General features: G+C 45.5%; 1 protein-coding gene across 1 annotated transcript; it reads left to right on the plus strand.

The window, feature by feature from the left end:
* Positions 1 to 1,399: 1,399 nt before the first annotated feature.
* Positions 1,400 to 15,807, plus strand: RNF4 (ring finger protein 4). The gene is made up of 9 exons (XM_069977322.1): positions 1,400 to 1,524; positions 8,869 to 8,911; positions 9,226 to 9,383; positions 10,320 to 10,443; positions 11,406 to 11,482; positions 12,139 to 12,148; positions 12,666 to 12,822; positions 13,177 to 13,225; positions 14,543 to 15,807. The coding sequence occupies exons 3-9, from the start codon at positions 9,375 to 9,377 to the stop codon at positions 14,690 to 14,692; spliced, it is 576 nt and encodes a 191-aa protein (XP_069833423.1). The 5' UTR covers positions 1,400 to 1,524; positions 8,869 to 8,911; positions 9,226 to 9,374; the 3' UTR covers positions 14,693 to 15,807.
* Positions 15,808 to 16,094: the final 287 nt, after the last annotated feature.

The following is a 16,094-nucleotide window of genomic DNA, read 5'->3' on the forward strand; positions in this document are numbered from 1 at the left end:
CTTCTGCCCACTCCACGGTATCTTCCTGCCTTCTGCCCGCAGCCACCAGTGGAACTTCAGAGACGGTTTCTAAAGTGAAAGGCCACTCAGCCAATCACTGGCCGGGACACTGTCCTGTCACACCCACCGCTGTGATAGAATCCCAGCCGGAGTGTATACATGTTGTGTAAGCTCCAGCCGGGATCGCTAGTGGCGCCGCAAAAGACTGACGTTAGTTTTTTGCGGCTGCTATTCATTGAATAACGCCCGCAGAGAACCTGTCAGATCAGGCAACGGAGCGTCTGAATTCAGCAGAAGTGAAGATCATCTGGCTGGTACTGCAGTACCGGCTGGGATGATCTTCTCTGACACCAGCCATTACATGACCCGGCCAGGTCACGGAACGGCCGGTGTGTTACGCCATGTGAACATGGCCTTAGGCTGCATTCACACATTTTACAGGACCATATATAATGTCCACAATCTTTGTCCACAATCCACATAAAAGTTGCCTATAGTGCATCTGCAATCCGTATGTTTGAGGATCTGCAAAAAATGGGAGGGAGATAAGTTAACATGATCTGCAGATCCCATAGACATCTACTGGCTAACTGTTCCGCAACCGCGGTCCACAAATGCTCTCAGTTAAAGATCCAGGGTCCTGTGGGCCCCCTTAGTGCAAGTGCCCTGTAGCAGTGGCGTGGTCTGCTTTGATGGCAGCCAATCCACTAACCCCTAGACAGAAAGCTGCTGCCTTGGGGTAATGTTTGACCTATCTTTTAATCCCCTTCATGTTCTTGTCACTTGCATCTAAAAAACCTCTCTGAAATCCGTCTCTGTATGGATTGTAACACTACCCTTACTTTTCGATCTGTTGGTAGAACTTGTTTATGATTAGACTACAGCGCCATCTGCAGGCCACATGAGGCAGATTATTCCGCATAATGTAAGAAAACCAATATGCAGAACATTTTCTGAAAAAATGCCACTAAAAATGTTGTGGGCCCCACTGATCAGATATCGTTGTCCTGAGGATAGGCCATCAGCAAAATGTCCTTCAAAATCCCTTTAAGACATCAATCTTTTTCCCTACAGTCTGCAATGGCGTTTTTATTGGCTCTACAGTTTTTAAAGATGACACCTTTAAATGCACACGGTCACCCTCAAAAACCTGCACGCATCTAAAATCCTTCAACTGGAGAACCTCATTACACTTCAGAAACAGGCTAAAAAAAATCAGTTCTTGAAGTGACTTCTGAGTTTACAAAGAGCGTCACTTTATAATCACACTCGGAGCTCTGCTGCCACCTGCAGCTAAATAAGGGAAGCACACGCTAAAGAGGTGGAAACTACAAGCAAATTAGTGCGCATGCGCCAACTTTGACCGCGCTTGCGCACTCAATCCCTTCTGCTCCCGAGACTACAACTCCCAGAATACAGTTCGTGGAACCGGAAGCTGAGTCGGTTTGAAAATTAGACAGTTGATAGTTACGAAGTGTCTTATGGTCCGGACGGGAGCGGGACCGGGAGGAGCCGCTAATGAGGGTGAGCTGGGGGCGGCAGCGGGGTGCTGGGAGCGGTCACGTGATCCTGCGAGGGCCACACTCTGACGTCGGAGGACCCCAGCCTGTCATATGCTGGGAGGTAGGCCGCAGAGCTGACATCTGTCGCTGTACACGTGACCCCGGTGGTCGGCTCTGCTGTATGATATACATGTATAGCCGCCATACGTAGGTGTATGTCTATGGTCTGTCTGTGTCTGGGAAAGCTGGGTGACAAGCAGTGCAGCTCCTATCAGGGGCCACACAGCTTTCCTCAAGGATAGTATACAACCTGATACATGAATGACTTATCAGTATCACGTCTGACAGTAAAGCAGACCCTGTCTCCCATAGCAACCAATCAGTGGCCAGCTTTCACTGTACCTCAGCGGTTGTAAGCTGCCTCCTGATTGGTTGCCATGGGTAGCAGTGTTTAAACAGCCGCAAGATGGCGGCTGACAGGATGGGATCCTTCTGTGGTAATTCTGCCGGACGTGGTTACTCCTCGCTCCTGTGGGTGTAGCCGTCACATTATGCATGGTGATATCACAGCATTACCATAAAGCAGCATGTCATAGGGATAATGGTGACGGAGAGATGAATGCAATGAATATAATGTGCAAATATGGTCACCCAAGTGAAAGAATACTGTGCCATTGTTCTTGTAGGATATAGAGCGGAGGTCCACGTGATGACCAGGCGGCGGTGTTACATGACCACCTCATCCAGTGGTTGGCGAGGGTAGTGATGTCACTATAAAGCTGTCACTACGGAGCCAGCATTACTGTGAGGGGACGTCACTATGTAGCTGGTGTGGTTAGAGCCCCAGGTGGAGGGGACATCACTATGTAGCCGGTGTGGTCAGAGCCCCAGGTGGAGGGGCCGGGGGAGGCGTTACTATGTAGCCGGTGTGGTCAGAGCACTAGGTGGAGGGGGCGTCACTATGTAGCCGGTGTGGTTGGAGCCCCACGTGGAGGGGGCGTCACTATGTAGCTGGTGTGGTCGGAGCCCCAGGTGGAGGGGACATCACTATGTAGCTGGTGTGGTCGGAGCACTAGGTGGAGGGGGCGTCACTATGTAGCCGGTGTGGTCGGAGCCCCAGGTGGAGGGGACGTCACTATGTAGCTGGTGTGGTCGGAGCCCCAGGTGGAGGGGACGTCACTATGTAGCCGGTGTGGTCAGAGCACTAGGTGGAGGGGGCGTCACTATGTAGCCGGTGTGGTCGGAGCCCCAGGTGGAGGGGACGTCACTATGTAGCTGGTGTGGTTGGAGCCCCAGGTGGAGGGGACGTCACTATGTAGCCGGTGTGGTCAGAGCACTAGGTGGAGGGGGCGTCACTATGTAGCCGGTTTGGTCGGAGCACTAGGTGGAGGGGACGTCACTATGTAGCCGGTGTGGTCGGAGCCCCAGGTGGAGGGGACGTCACTATGTAGCTGGTGTGGTCGGAGCCCCAGGTGGAGGGGACGTCACTATGTAGCCGGTGTGGTCAGAGCACTAGGTGGAGGGGGCGTCACTATGTAGCCGGTGTGGTCGGAGCCCCAGGTGGAGGGGACGTCACTATGTAGCTGGTGTGGTCGGAGCCCCAGGTGGAGGGGACGTCACTATGTAGCCGGTGTGGTCAGAGCACTAGGTGGAGGGGGCGTCACTATGTAGCCGGTTTGGTCGGAGCACTAGGTGGAGGGGACGTCACTATGTAGCCGGTGTGGTCGGAGCCCCAGGTGGAGGGGACGTCACTATGTAGCTGGTGTGGTCGGAGCCCCAGGTGGAGGGGACGTCACTATGTAGCCGGTGTGGTCAGAGCACTAGGTGGAGGGGGCGTCACTATGTAGCCGGTGTGGTCAGAGCACTAGGTGGAGGGGACGTCACTATGTAGCCGGTGTGGTCGGAGCACTAGGTGGAGGGGGCGTCACTATGTAGCCGATGTGGACAGAGCACTAGGTGGAGGGGACGTCACTATGTAGCCGGTGTGGTCAGAGCACTAGGTGGAGGGGACATCTCTGTAGCCGGTGTGGTCAGAGCACTAGGTGGAGGGGACGTCACTATGTAGCCGGTGTGGTCAGAGCACTAGGTGGAGGGGACGTCACTATGTAGCCGGTGTGGTCAGAGCACTAGGTGGAGGGGACGTCACTATGTAGCCGGTGTGGTCAGAGCACTAGGTGGAGGGGACGTCACTATGTAGCCGGTGTGGTCAGAGCCCCAGGTGGAGGGGACGTCACTATGTAGCCGGTGTGGTCAGAGCACTAGGTGGAGGGGACATCTCTGTAGCCGGTGTGGTCAGAGCACTAGGTGGAGGGGACATCACTATGTAGCCGATGTGGTCAGAGCCCCAGGTGGAGGGGACATCACTATGTAGCCGGTGTGGTCAGAGCACTAGGTGGAGGGGACGTCACTATGTAGCCGGTGTAGTCGGAGCACTAGGTGGAGGGGGCGTCACTATGTAGCCGGTGTGGTCAGAGCCCCACGTGGAGGGGACGTCACTATGTAGCCGGTGTGGTCAGAGCACTAGGTGGAGGGGACGTCACTATGTAGCCGGTGTGGTCAGAGCACTAGGTGGAGGGGACGTCACTATGTAGCAGGTGTGGTCAGAGCCCCAGGTGGAGGTGGCTGGGGAGGCGTTACTATGTAGCCGGTGTGGTCAGAGCACTAGGTGGAGGTAGTAGCTTCTAACATTTAGGTGCCTGTACACCTCAGATTAAAGTTGATGAAATTGGATGATCAGTCAAAGGCTAAACCTTAAAGGGGTACTCCTTTTTTCTTTAAAATAAACTCGTGTCAGAAAGTGCCAGAGATTTTATAACTTAAGGGTGGGTTCACACGTAACGGATCCGCTGCTGATTCCTGCCCTATACACCCTATGGGCAGACAAACTCGCAGCAGAATGCACAGCCCGCTGTGAGTATGTCCACAGCCCGCCCCGTTAACCCCCTGCCGCCGGAGCGTATATATATCACCTGCCCCCTGCTCCGGCTTGCTTTGGGGCTCCCGTTGTCTTCACATCCCGCTTAGGGCCCTATTCCACCGAACGATTATTATTCAGATTATCGTTAAATCGTTCAAATCTAAACAATAATCATTCGTTTGAAAAGCAGTTAAAGTGACTGTACCACCAGGCCCAGGCTGAAGCACTGGAGGTGGGCCGAACCACCCCCAGTGGGAAGAAACCCCCATAACGTGACTCCATTAGAATCAACGGAACCCTTTCATAGAGGGGCTAGGGTTTTCTCCCACTAAGGGTGGGTCGGCCCACCTCCAGTGCTTCGGCCTGGGCCTGGTGGTACAGTCACTTTAACGACTAACAACCGAACGAGAAATCGTTGATTGTTTAATAAGACCTGGACCTATTTTTATCGTTGCTCGTTTGCAAATCGTTCGCATTGAATAAGACGTGGTTCGGTCGTTCGCAGTTTGCTAGACGACCGCAAGAACGATCATAAGTAACGAATATCTTTCCATGTAAATGGGTGAACAATTTCAGGTCTTTCGTAATAGCGGTCGTTTGGATCGTTTATCGTTAACGATTATGCGAGCGATAATCGTTCCGTGGAATAGGGCCCTTAGCTGCGGTGGGGCAGCACACTGATTGGCCGAGCGGGACTTGCCGGGAACCCCCGAAACAAGCCAGAGTGGGGACCAGGTGATGTATAGGCTCCAGTGGACGGGGGTTAACGGGGTGGGCTGCTGACATACTCACAGCGGGATGTCCATCCTACTGCGAGTTTGTCTGCCCATAGGGTGTATAGGGCAGGGATCCGCAGCGAATCCGTTATGTGTGAACCCACCCTTAAGAAGTCCAGACATTTTTAAAATCCTGCAGCCGGCAGTGGGGATTTGATAACAAGCACGAACTTGCCTAGGGACCCCTGCCGGAAGGTATTTTACCTTGAGTTTTGAGTGCTGATGACGGCACGACCCGGGGGGGGGGGGAGGTTGATATGCCTGTCCCGGCTGCACTGCTGCCACCTCTGTCCGCCGGAGTACCCCTTTGACGGCGAATGGTGGTTTTAGCCAACCAGTGGCGGAGTGTTGTCCTGTGGAGTGAAGCTGGCCATGTTGGACACTAAAACATTCTCAGTATATAGTCAGCTGATCCTGCTGGTAAGGTGTATCAGCCCGACTCTCCACTGACACAAGATGTCGGTGGACATAGGGCGGTTGTGATGGATTTTCACTGCCCAAGCTTATTATTTTCAGTGGGATAAGCCAGCACCAGAGCTGTCTGGCTGAAGCTTACCACTCACCTCCCCCATAGGGAACACAGGAACAGTCGTCTCTGCCAAATGCTCATGTGTTAGGGAGAGGAATGACTGTATGCTGAACGATCCTTCAGTCTATGGTCATTGAAGTTGTATAGGCGCCTTTAGCAGCCAATATGGGCATGGGGTGCTAATACAGTTTATACCAATACCACACAGTATAAACTTAGTAGAATGTTCTAGGTTATTACTCCCTCCCCTATATGCTTCAGAGGGGTCATCTACACAGCTGTCTGTGTGGGTGGTCCACAGGTGCTGTAGTGGGGTCTGCAGACACGAGCTGTCATCATGTCTTGTACATCTGACCTGTCATCACACATGGATACGAGAGATGCATCCATCCAGAGGTATAAATGCACAACCAGTACGGGTAGCCGGTGCATTGTGTAATATGCAATGTGGCTGCCATATTGTGCAATGAGCACTGTAGCTCTGCCTCCTGCCACATGGTATGTGTCAAAAATTCCCGCCCCCCCCCCCCCCCCTTGCATCGCTGCACATGGTAAATAAACATGAAAATCTGCATTAAAAAACACTTGATACATGATATATGTGTGGTCTGCTCCTCCATAGGTAAGTGTTATGATGTGGAGACTCCTGTGTCCAACTGGTATGGGAAAAGCAGATGGACGATATGTCCTGCGGCTGCTTTTTAGAACATTTATATGCAATGAGTATTCGGTGGGAACAGCAGAACACATGTATAACAGAGATGGGGAACCTGCGACCCTCTAACTGTTAAAAAACTACAATTCCCATCATGCTGGGCAGTCAAAGCTTTGGCTTTCCAGGCATGATGGGAATTGTAGTTTTGCAACAGCTGGAGGGCCGAAGGTTCCCCATCCCTGATATATTCAGTAGTCTTCCATCCATATATTACATCTTGATCTAAGTTTGGCCATTGGGTGTGTGAGGGTCCGGGTATTGTACCCATACTATGACCATGTGAAGTTGTCACTGTAGATAGAAGTTTCAATTTTTTTTCTGTCTTACTAAAGGTTAAAGGAGAAGGCCGAAGAAAATCTTTATTAAAGTACTGTATTGCCCCCCAAAAGTTATACAAATTACCAATATACACTTATTACAGGAAATGCTTATAAAGTGCTTTTTTCCCTGCACTTTCTACTGCATCAAGGCTTCACTTCCTGGATAACATGGTGATGTCACTTCCTGGATAACATGGTGATGTCACTTCCTGGATAACATGGTGATGTCACGACGCGACTCCCAGAGCTGTGCGGGCTGTGGCTGCAGGAGGGGATGATGGCAGGGGGACACTGAGGGACACTGAGCATCCCTCTGCCATCATCCTCTCCAGCAGCCACAGCCTGCACAGCTCTGGGAGTCGCGTTGTGACATCACCATGTTATCCAGGAAGTGACATCACCATGTTATCCAGGAAGTGACATCACCATGTTATCCAGGAAGTGACATCACCATGTTATCCAGGAAGTGAAGCCTTGATGTAGATAAACACAATGATTTTCTCCAGCTCACTTAAAATTCAATTCTTTATTCGTATATAGTGAAAAGGACGACGCGTTTCAGGCTTGCTAGCCCTTAATCATGGCTCTGAACACATCAAAATACAATACATATATGTTAGTGGATTAGTGACAAACATAAAATATAGAATATATATAAAGAAATGAAAAATAAAAAAAGGAAGTGTTGAGTCTGACATACAAAAATAAAAAACAAATATAAGTACATATGGACAATTAGTGATGTTAGAATACATAATGTTATATACAAACAAGAACATGGTACCCAAAGGACATTGTGACAATATGATGAAAACACAATGAAAGTATATGAACTCATAAATATAGATATAAGTATAACAAGCTAAAACTGAACTCTATTGGCCCATGTGTGGAAAAACTGCTTGTATGTAGATATATTATATACTCGTATATGAGGAACGGTATGAGGACTTGTGTCCAATTTGGGATGAATCATGTGAATAGCGCTTACCTTCTCTATAACGTATATGTATGATATGGGGACTAACTCAACATAGCATGTATCTAATGCAAAATATGAAAAGGGGGCTCACATGGGAGTATTACCAGAATAGCCACACTAAATAAAGTGTGTGTGTGTATATATGTGTGTGTGTGTGTATATATATATATATATATATATATATATATATATATATATATATATATATATATATATATATACGACGTATACCACATAGTTATTAAAATTAATGCCAAAAATATACCTATTTCCTCGGGTTATGGAAACGACTCACAGATGCGGAGACCGTCACCCAAGAATGAATGAGAAGATAGAAGACATAAATTAAATATATAATATAAATAATGAAGAGGGAAAAACCACAATGAAAATGTCTTCTGCCATAACTAGCTCTAGAATCTAGATGGTTGACTCACCATAGTCCATTCCCCATAGTGATAAAATATAAGTACGGTGTGCATGTCTACGCCGCATGTGCCGCCGCTGGGATGTATAAATATCAAAACATGGGGGCAGGGCATCGGGCCGGACCAATACGGAGGATGTCAAACGCCTGACGTTGTATCCACTCACACATACTATCACGAGATGCGTTTCGCGATGGAACGCATCTGATAAGAGGGGAGGTTCCCGACACTTCCGAAGCCTTAATGTAGTAGTAAGTGCTGGGAAAAAAGCACTTTATAAGCATTTCCCGAAATAAGTGTATATTGGTGATTTGTATAACTTTTGGGGGGCAATAAAATACTTTAATAAAAAATTTTGCCGAACTTCTCCTTTCAAAGAAACCACAATTTTGCTGATGAAATTCCCAGCAGTGTCTAATGGATATTGTACAGAGCCGCCCTGCCAAGTCTGGGGTTCCTCTGTCTGTGACTTCACACTCTGGTAAAACGTCTTTTATGCCGATTCGCGAGGCAGGGAGAGAGACGGGAACTAGTCATTTGTGCTGTGACTAGTCATGTCTCTCTACCTGTCAACGTGCTCTGCGTTAGTGATTGACAGACAAGGAGGCCAGTTAGAAGCCTCTGTACATCAGGCAGGTTCTCCTTGGTATGCTCCAGTTCCTGGCCTCTGAATAATTATGTGTTTCTGACTTATTTTAGCAGGTCAGTGAAAGGACGTCTGGGTTTCTGGTCTCTTAAAAAGGTCAGTTCCTGTAGTTATTGCCGTGTGCTTTAATGCTATAGAGTGGTGGCTGAGCATGCATGCAGCTACTTTATTTACTTGGACAATTGGTAGGGGTCTCAGTCAGATCAGTCAGATACTTATCACCTATCATACATTGATTCTCTCTGTTGTCATGGTTTACATGATAAACATCTATCAGGAAGGATGATCGGCACGGACAAGTAGGAATCATTATTTAGACCTATAGCTGCAGGTAGGGCATTGTCAGGTCTTGCTCTGTGTAATCCCTCTGTCTTCTATGTAATCTTTTATGCCTGTTCTTTGTTTTTCAGGTTTTGAAGAACAAGCTTGTAAGAACTTGGATTTTTCTCTGTAATTGTCACTAAGACTCTCTGAGAAGCACTGCGAAGTCCTATTCTTTCTGCACTCTTTATGGTGTCTTTATCACTTTTTTGTGTCTAACTAGCTATCCAAGACCACCATGAACTCTGTAAGTATTACCGATGGTGTCTGAACATTTTGCTGGTTAAGGGTAGAAACACACACACCGGATCTGCCACGGATTTCATGCTGAGAATTCGGCAGCGAAATCCCCTGTGGATCCCTTGCCTGTCATTTTCCATGAGAACACATACTCGCAGTGGAATTGGCACTGCTCTACATCACCTGCTCTGCTCTCCAGTTTGCTTTGGGGTTTCCCGGCTGGATGTCCCACTTAGCCAATCAGTGCACTGCCCCGCAGCAGCCACTGATTGGCTGAGCAGGACGTCTAGACGCTGGGAGCCCCCCGAAGCAAGCTGGAGTGAAGAGCAGGTAATGTATGCTCTGGCCGACAGAGGGTTAACAGGGCTGTCACATACTCGCAGCAGGTTGTCAGTATGTATTCCCATTGAAAATGACAGGCAAGGGATCTGCAGCGGATATCGCTGCAAATTAGCAGCATGAAATCATCTACGGATCCGGTGTTTGTGATCTTGGCCTAAAAAGGAACTCTGAAAACAAAAATTGGTATGTAGTATACTAGCAGTATTTCCTATTTAAATGAACAACAAAGCCCTTATGTCTCCATTAAACTGCTTGCAGTATATAGAGCCTATGGTGCTGGTAGGTGGAGGGCTTTTTCTATCACGCTACGCGGGAGGTTGCCTACGGCTGATGTCACTTTCTTTGGCACTCCTATTTACCTGCTGTGTACACTGCACCTCCATGTATGACACTTATTTACTCTAAAAAGATAAATGGAAATGATTTGTTATGGAGTTTATCTGAGGTTGTATGAAAAATGATTTTTTTTTCTCCCCAATACAACTGTCTTCAAAAAAGAGGCAAAATTAAAACTAAGGTGACTGGGTCCTATGATCACACTATTTCATGAAAATTTAATTGTTTGGTTCTTTAAAATAAATATATTTTTTCCCTTTTGTAGGGTCAGAGAAAACGTAAGGGGTCCGAGGGGGGTAAGTCTCGGCCATCTCAGAGACGGAGAAGAAGTGCAAGTACCACCAGCTCAATGGCAGCAGTTACAGAACCCATTGAACTTGAAGAAAGCGGTATGTGCGTCTTATTAATATCCCATTGCGTAAAGAAAAAGCTGACACACTGAAAATGCAGTCCAATCTGCTGGCATCATGTTACAGAGCAGGAGGAGCTGAGCAGATTGATATATAGGCTGTGGGAAAAGTCGCAGGATAATGTCATTTATTCATGTAAATCTGTTTACTCTGGGCTAAGTAGTCAAGTGGGTGGTGCTGCTTAGAGCTCCCTGTATGCACACTGAGTAGGACCACCCACTTGACTACTTAGCCCAAAGTGAGTGGAGGTTTACATATCTAGATGATGCGTTATCCTGGTGTTTTTCCAATAAACCTATATATGAATCTGCTCAGGTGCTATATCATGCTTTCTTCAGATTGGACTTCATGTTCAGTATAAAAGGTTCTGATTTAAATTTCCATGTGAAAGATTTTATTTTTTAGGGGGTTTTATAGTATACTCCAGTAAAGATGTTAAACATGCTAGAAAGTGTATCCTCTATATCAGTGTATCAGAAAAGTTGACATAAAATGGCTGCAGAAAGGGGAGAAACAATGTCGGCCTTTAGCTGGCTGAAGTTCTTAGGCGGTCGGTCACTTGTAGGCAGTCTATTGCTGGGTTTACATTAGGGTTTTCACATATATGTTTTCTGAACAACTTGTCATTCATGGTTAGTCTATGAACTTTGTCCACATTGGACCCTAACATGATGAGTTGTGGTGAACAGATTACTGATTGTACTCTGTGATCTGTGGCCTGATCTGCAGATCTGTCCTTTCAATGACTTTTTAGCTACAGTTTCTGGTGACAGCAACCAAGAAAATTCAACATGGTAGATCAACTGTGGCCGCCTTTTGTTATGTTATGACTACACTTGAAAACCTAATACTTTATGCTTCAAAGACTGAGCTTCATCCCTTTTACCTGTGATTGTTTGGGATCTTGGGCTTTATACAAAGTCATATCTCTTTTTGGACAGGAGAGGAAGTTGTCGATCTGACATGTGAATCGTATGAGCCAGTGGTGGTCGACTTAACGCACAATGATTCTGTGGTTGTAAGTACCATTACTGCTTTATAACAGGGATTGGGAATCCAATGCACTCTATAGCTTTCCTGCTGTTGCAAAACTTCAATTTTCATCATGCATGAATAACCAAAGCTTTGGCTGTCCAGGAATGATGGTAATTGTACTTTTGCAACAGGTAGAGGGCCCCTTGTCCCCCCTTACTGCTCTATAAGGATTGGCCTTAATGATAGTACTACACTGTTGGGTTGACTTTATGCACACATATAATATAATAATAATTAGAGATGAGCGAACAGGGTTCGGGTTCGAGTCCATCCAAACCCGATCGTTCGGTATTTGATTAGCTGGGGCTGCTGAAGTTGGATAAAGCTCTAAGGTTGTCTGGAAAACATGGATACAGCCAATGACAATATCCATGATTTCCACATAGCCTTAGGGCTTTATCCAACTTCAGCAGCCACCGCTAATCAAATGCCGAAAGTTCGGGTTCGGATGGACTCGAGCATGCTCGAGGTTCGCTCAACTCTAATAATAATATGTGTGTATATGTACACACATAATCTCATGCACCACTATAGGTTAGCACTACTATGACATATTTTATATTATTTTCTAAACTATTTTTCTAAATCAAAACTTGTAACCTATGTTTTCTTTTTTCTTTTTTTTTCCTTTGGGACTAGATTGTTGAAGGTGAGTGGATTTCTCTTTCACGTATTAACTCAATATCATATTTATGGATATCTTTGTTTTATTTTGGTATTTAAGTGGATTTCTGGCCTGTAACACTTTTTCACATGTGGCCTGAGATTCTCTTTGCTGTCTATGCTGAGCAGGTGTCGCCTGCCGGGACAGTACAGCTGTATTAGAAGTACAGAAGTATTGAAGAATAGTATAGCCGCAGGAAACAAACAGTGGTAGGGGAGTGGGACAGGCAAGATTTTTTTTTTTTTTGTTCCCAACATTCCACGGGTGGACAACCCCTTTGACCTCTGTGTTTTGTGTCATTTAAACAAACGGACACTCCAAAGCCGACTAAAGGGGCTGTTATCTATTGATTTTGGGAATGATTTATTAAGGAGCCCCAGAAAAAAAAAATTTAAAGCATGCTAAATAAAAATGTTTGATTACAATGTTTTGTTAAATTGTCTCCCTGGTTAAAGGCTGTAGTTGTAACCTCATATGTTTTCATGTTATCTCTGTATTCTAGAACACCCAAGTGGGAGGAGAAGGAACAGTACCCGCGCTACCACCCAGGTTACAACCAGCTGTATATTAAGCAGTGATGACGAGGACACAAGAGACAATGACTTAATAGTTGGCAGAAGATCCAGGGACCCCCCACCTACAAGCCATAACAGCACAAGGTATCATCTACTGACAAAGTTTCATCATTAGACACGTAATGGCCAAACCTGACAATTTCTGAGAATGCACCAGCAATCTTTCGGCAACCCAATCTGTTTGTGTTTGGACAGATAAGCTCCTGCCATAGTCACCTGGCAGTGGCTTACCTGATCTCTGTAATCGAGAACACGGCTGTTTGGCCAAGCAGCTCATATAAAGGAGGAGCACAGGAGAAGCCATGGATAGAAGATGGGGAAGTGATTAGTATGAATGAAGTCAGCTAGCTGTAGGAAGGTTTTACTTGCCATCTATCTTCCACTATGTAAAATAAATACTTACCTGTTTATGGAACCTTTTGGTACTTGTCTCCACAGAACATCTGGGAGTGTCAGCTGTCCGATTTGCATGGATGGCTACTCAGAGGTGAGTGGTTGTATATATTCTTTTGTCGCTCTCAAAATCTTTTGGCGCTAATTAAACCATTACGTTTATCCTCCATCCTTTACAAACTCTGGGTACTGTGCCTCCGTGAAGAGCATATAATAATAATAATAATTATAATTTTTATTTATATAGCGCCAACAGATTCCGCAGCACTTTACAATTCTGGGGGTACATACATAGACATTAATCAGACATTACATTACATTCTTGTAAGCTTTGATTTGTACTCTATATTCTTAAGATAAATAGCACCATATATCATCTATCTACATTGGGGCTGCGTTCACACTACGTATATTTCAGTCAGTATTGCAACCAAAACCAGGAGTGGATTAAAAGCACAGAAAGGATCTGTTCACATAATGTTGAAATTGAGTGGATGGCTGCCATATAACAGTAAATAACTGCCATTATTTCAATATAACAGCCGTTGTTCTAAAATAACAGCAAATATTTGCCATTAAATGACGGCCATCCACTCAATTTCAACATTGCGTGAACAGATCCTTTCTGTGTTTTCATTCCACTCCTGGTTTTGGTTGCAATATGAGGACCACAATACTGACTGAAATATACGTAGTGTGAACGCAGCCTCAATGTGTAAGTGGAGTAAGATTTAGTTATTGTTGTCGGCCTTGTTTTATTAGTTATGTATATTCGTGAACTTATACTGCTACTGATACTTTTCTTCTGTACCAATGTTATATTATGTGAAAACTCAATAAAATGTTAAAACTATAAATCAGACATTACAGAGATCTACATATAATTATCCATGCATGGTCCTGCTCGCGTGCATGAGCTTACAGACTATTACTGGTGACACTGCCGCAGTGGTTGAGAACAGAGAGGACACTAATCCTGTCCATTTAACCACCATATTAGTCTAGACAGTGCAAAGGTCCCCATATAACTGATGGCAGATTGTTTGACTGTTAATTTCCATCACAACCGACCCCTGTCACCACTGACATCTGTCGGTGGGGGTTCAGGATAGCCCCATACACTAGACTGAGAGGACGGCCCCATACACTCTCTAAACTGCTGTGAGCGACGGGTTCAGCCGTCAGTAGTCTAAAGTATACCAGGGCGCTTTAGAATGTGTTTCACAGTGGCTCGCTGTGCTTGATAAATCTGGCGCATCTTTAGACTGTCCTGTCTATATTTATACTAGCTATTTGTTGAATCATCCTTATACGAAAAATGTCAAAAGCTGTTAACTGAATCCTTTTTTTTTTTTTTTTTCCCCCCAATAAAAGTCTCCCACCTTACCTCAGTCTGTTCTTTCTCTCATAGATAACACAGAGCGGACGTCTCATCGTTTCTACCAAATGCGGACACATATTCTGCAGTCAGTGCCTCAGAGACGCCCTTAGAAATGTCACATCGTGTCCAACCTGCCGGAAAAAACTGACTCATAAACAGTATCACCCGATCTATATCTGATCGGTGGTCATGAACTCTATTACACTGCACTACTCTCTCCAGTTTTCCTTCAGACGTCAAAAAATCGCAGTTAAGCTGGAGAACACGACAAAGTACTTTGTGCGTTTTTGTGGGTTGTTTCTTGAATGGAGGGTACAGAGAGTTAACGTGGGGGTTGTGAGAAGAAACTATGCATTTGCCCTCCCATGTATTGAGGGTATAACTGGGCTGTGCTCTTGCCTCGGCTTAATGTTGGTATCTGAATGACTGGGCAGCAAGTGGCGTTCGTTCACAAGAATGGTGTTTCTGGAAGTCCCAGAGCATCGTTCCCCGGACTGGTGCGCCTAATGTTGAGCGTCTTTATCCTCTGCAGACCCAAGATGGGTGTGTCTGCTCGGTGTATAAGGGGTAGCTGCTTGATTATGGGAAATAATACTTCCATGCAGGTTCAGCCATAGCTAATAAGTCATTGCTGCCACAGATGTATTCCTTCCTGCCTTGAGGTAGAGTGACTTTTACATGAAAAGTAATAGTTATACTCTGCTTTTTTTCCAAAAACAAAGTTAAAAAAGAACAACTATGTTTTTTACGTAGCTCTTAAAGAATTTTCTTTCTTTTTTTTTTTTAAAGCAGATCTGTTGACTTTATATACTGCCCTGTGTAAGGATTGCATGTTACAGCTACATGTCCATACTTCTGGTAGCCAAAACAGCCCAGTGACTACAGTGGTCTTATGGTTATGTGTTAGAGACTGCTCCCACTGATCCTTTCTGCACTGATGCATACCAATGTGCAGACATAGTGGTCACTGTTCTTAGGAGTCGGACGATCGCTCATTCCTCAGTACACTATTATTATTTAGACATCACATCTTCTTTTGTACTGGAAGTATATACTTGTAGCAGTAATATACTGTCCTTACTTAGTGCAGTATATTTAGCCAATAGATCCACTTTAAGTGGTGGTCATCAGTAAGTTGTTTTGTGAGATTTCACAATTGTAATTCATATAACAAATTCTACATGTTACTTTTATGATATTTAGTTAATTTACAGGGATATTAAATATTTATCTTACGTGCCAACACCTATGTTTGTGGAAACATTTGGCAAATAAAGATTGAATTGGAGAAGGAACGCGTCCCTTCTGAAAGTAGTTTTGTCAAATATAGTACAGAGTGCTCTGTCTTGTTCAGAGTAAATCTGCCACATTAGTTGTGGAAGACCTTAAAGAAGCAGTCCGCTTTTTATTTTTAAAAATTTTATTGTGTTGATTGCCTTCCTGTGGTGCAACAGTAGTCTGGTGCTAAGGTGCCGTTCAAATCCCGCTCATAGAGATTCATTGAAGACGCTGACTTATGGTCTTTAACCCTTAGGCGACCCTGGACGTACCTGTACGCCCAGGGCTGCCTACGTGTGTTCAG

The sequence above is a fragment of the Dendropsophus ebraccatus genome, chromosome 7 (assembly GCF_027789765.1).
Source record: "Dendropsophus ebraccatus isolate aDenEbr1 chromosome 7, aDenEbr1.pat, whole genome shotgun sequence".
Taxonomy (NCBI): domain Eukaryota; kingdom Metazoa; phylum Chordata; class Amphibia; order Anura; family Hylidae; genus Dendropsophus; species Dendropsophus ebraccatus.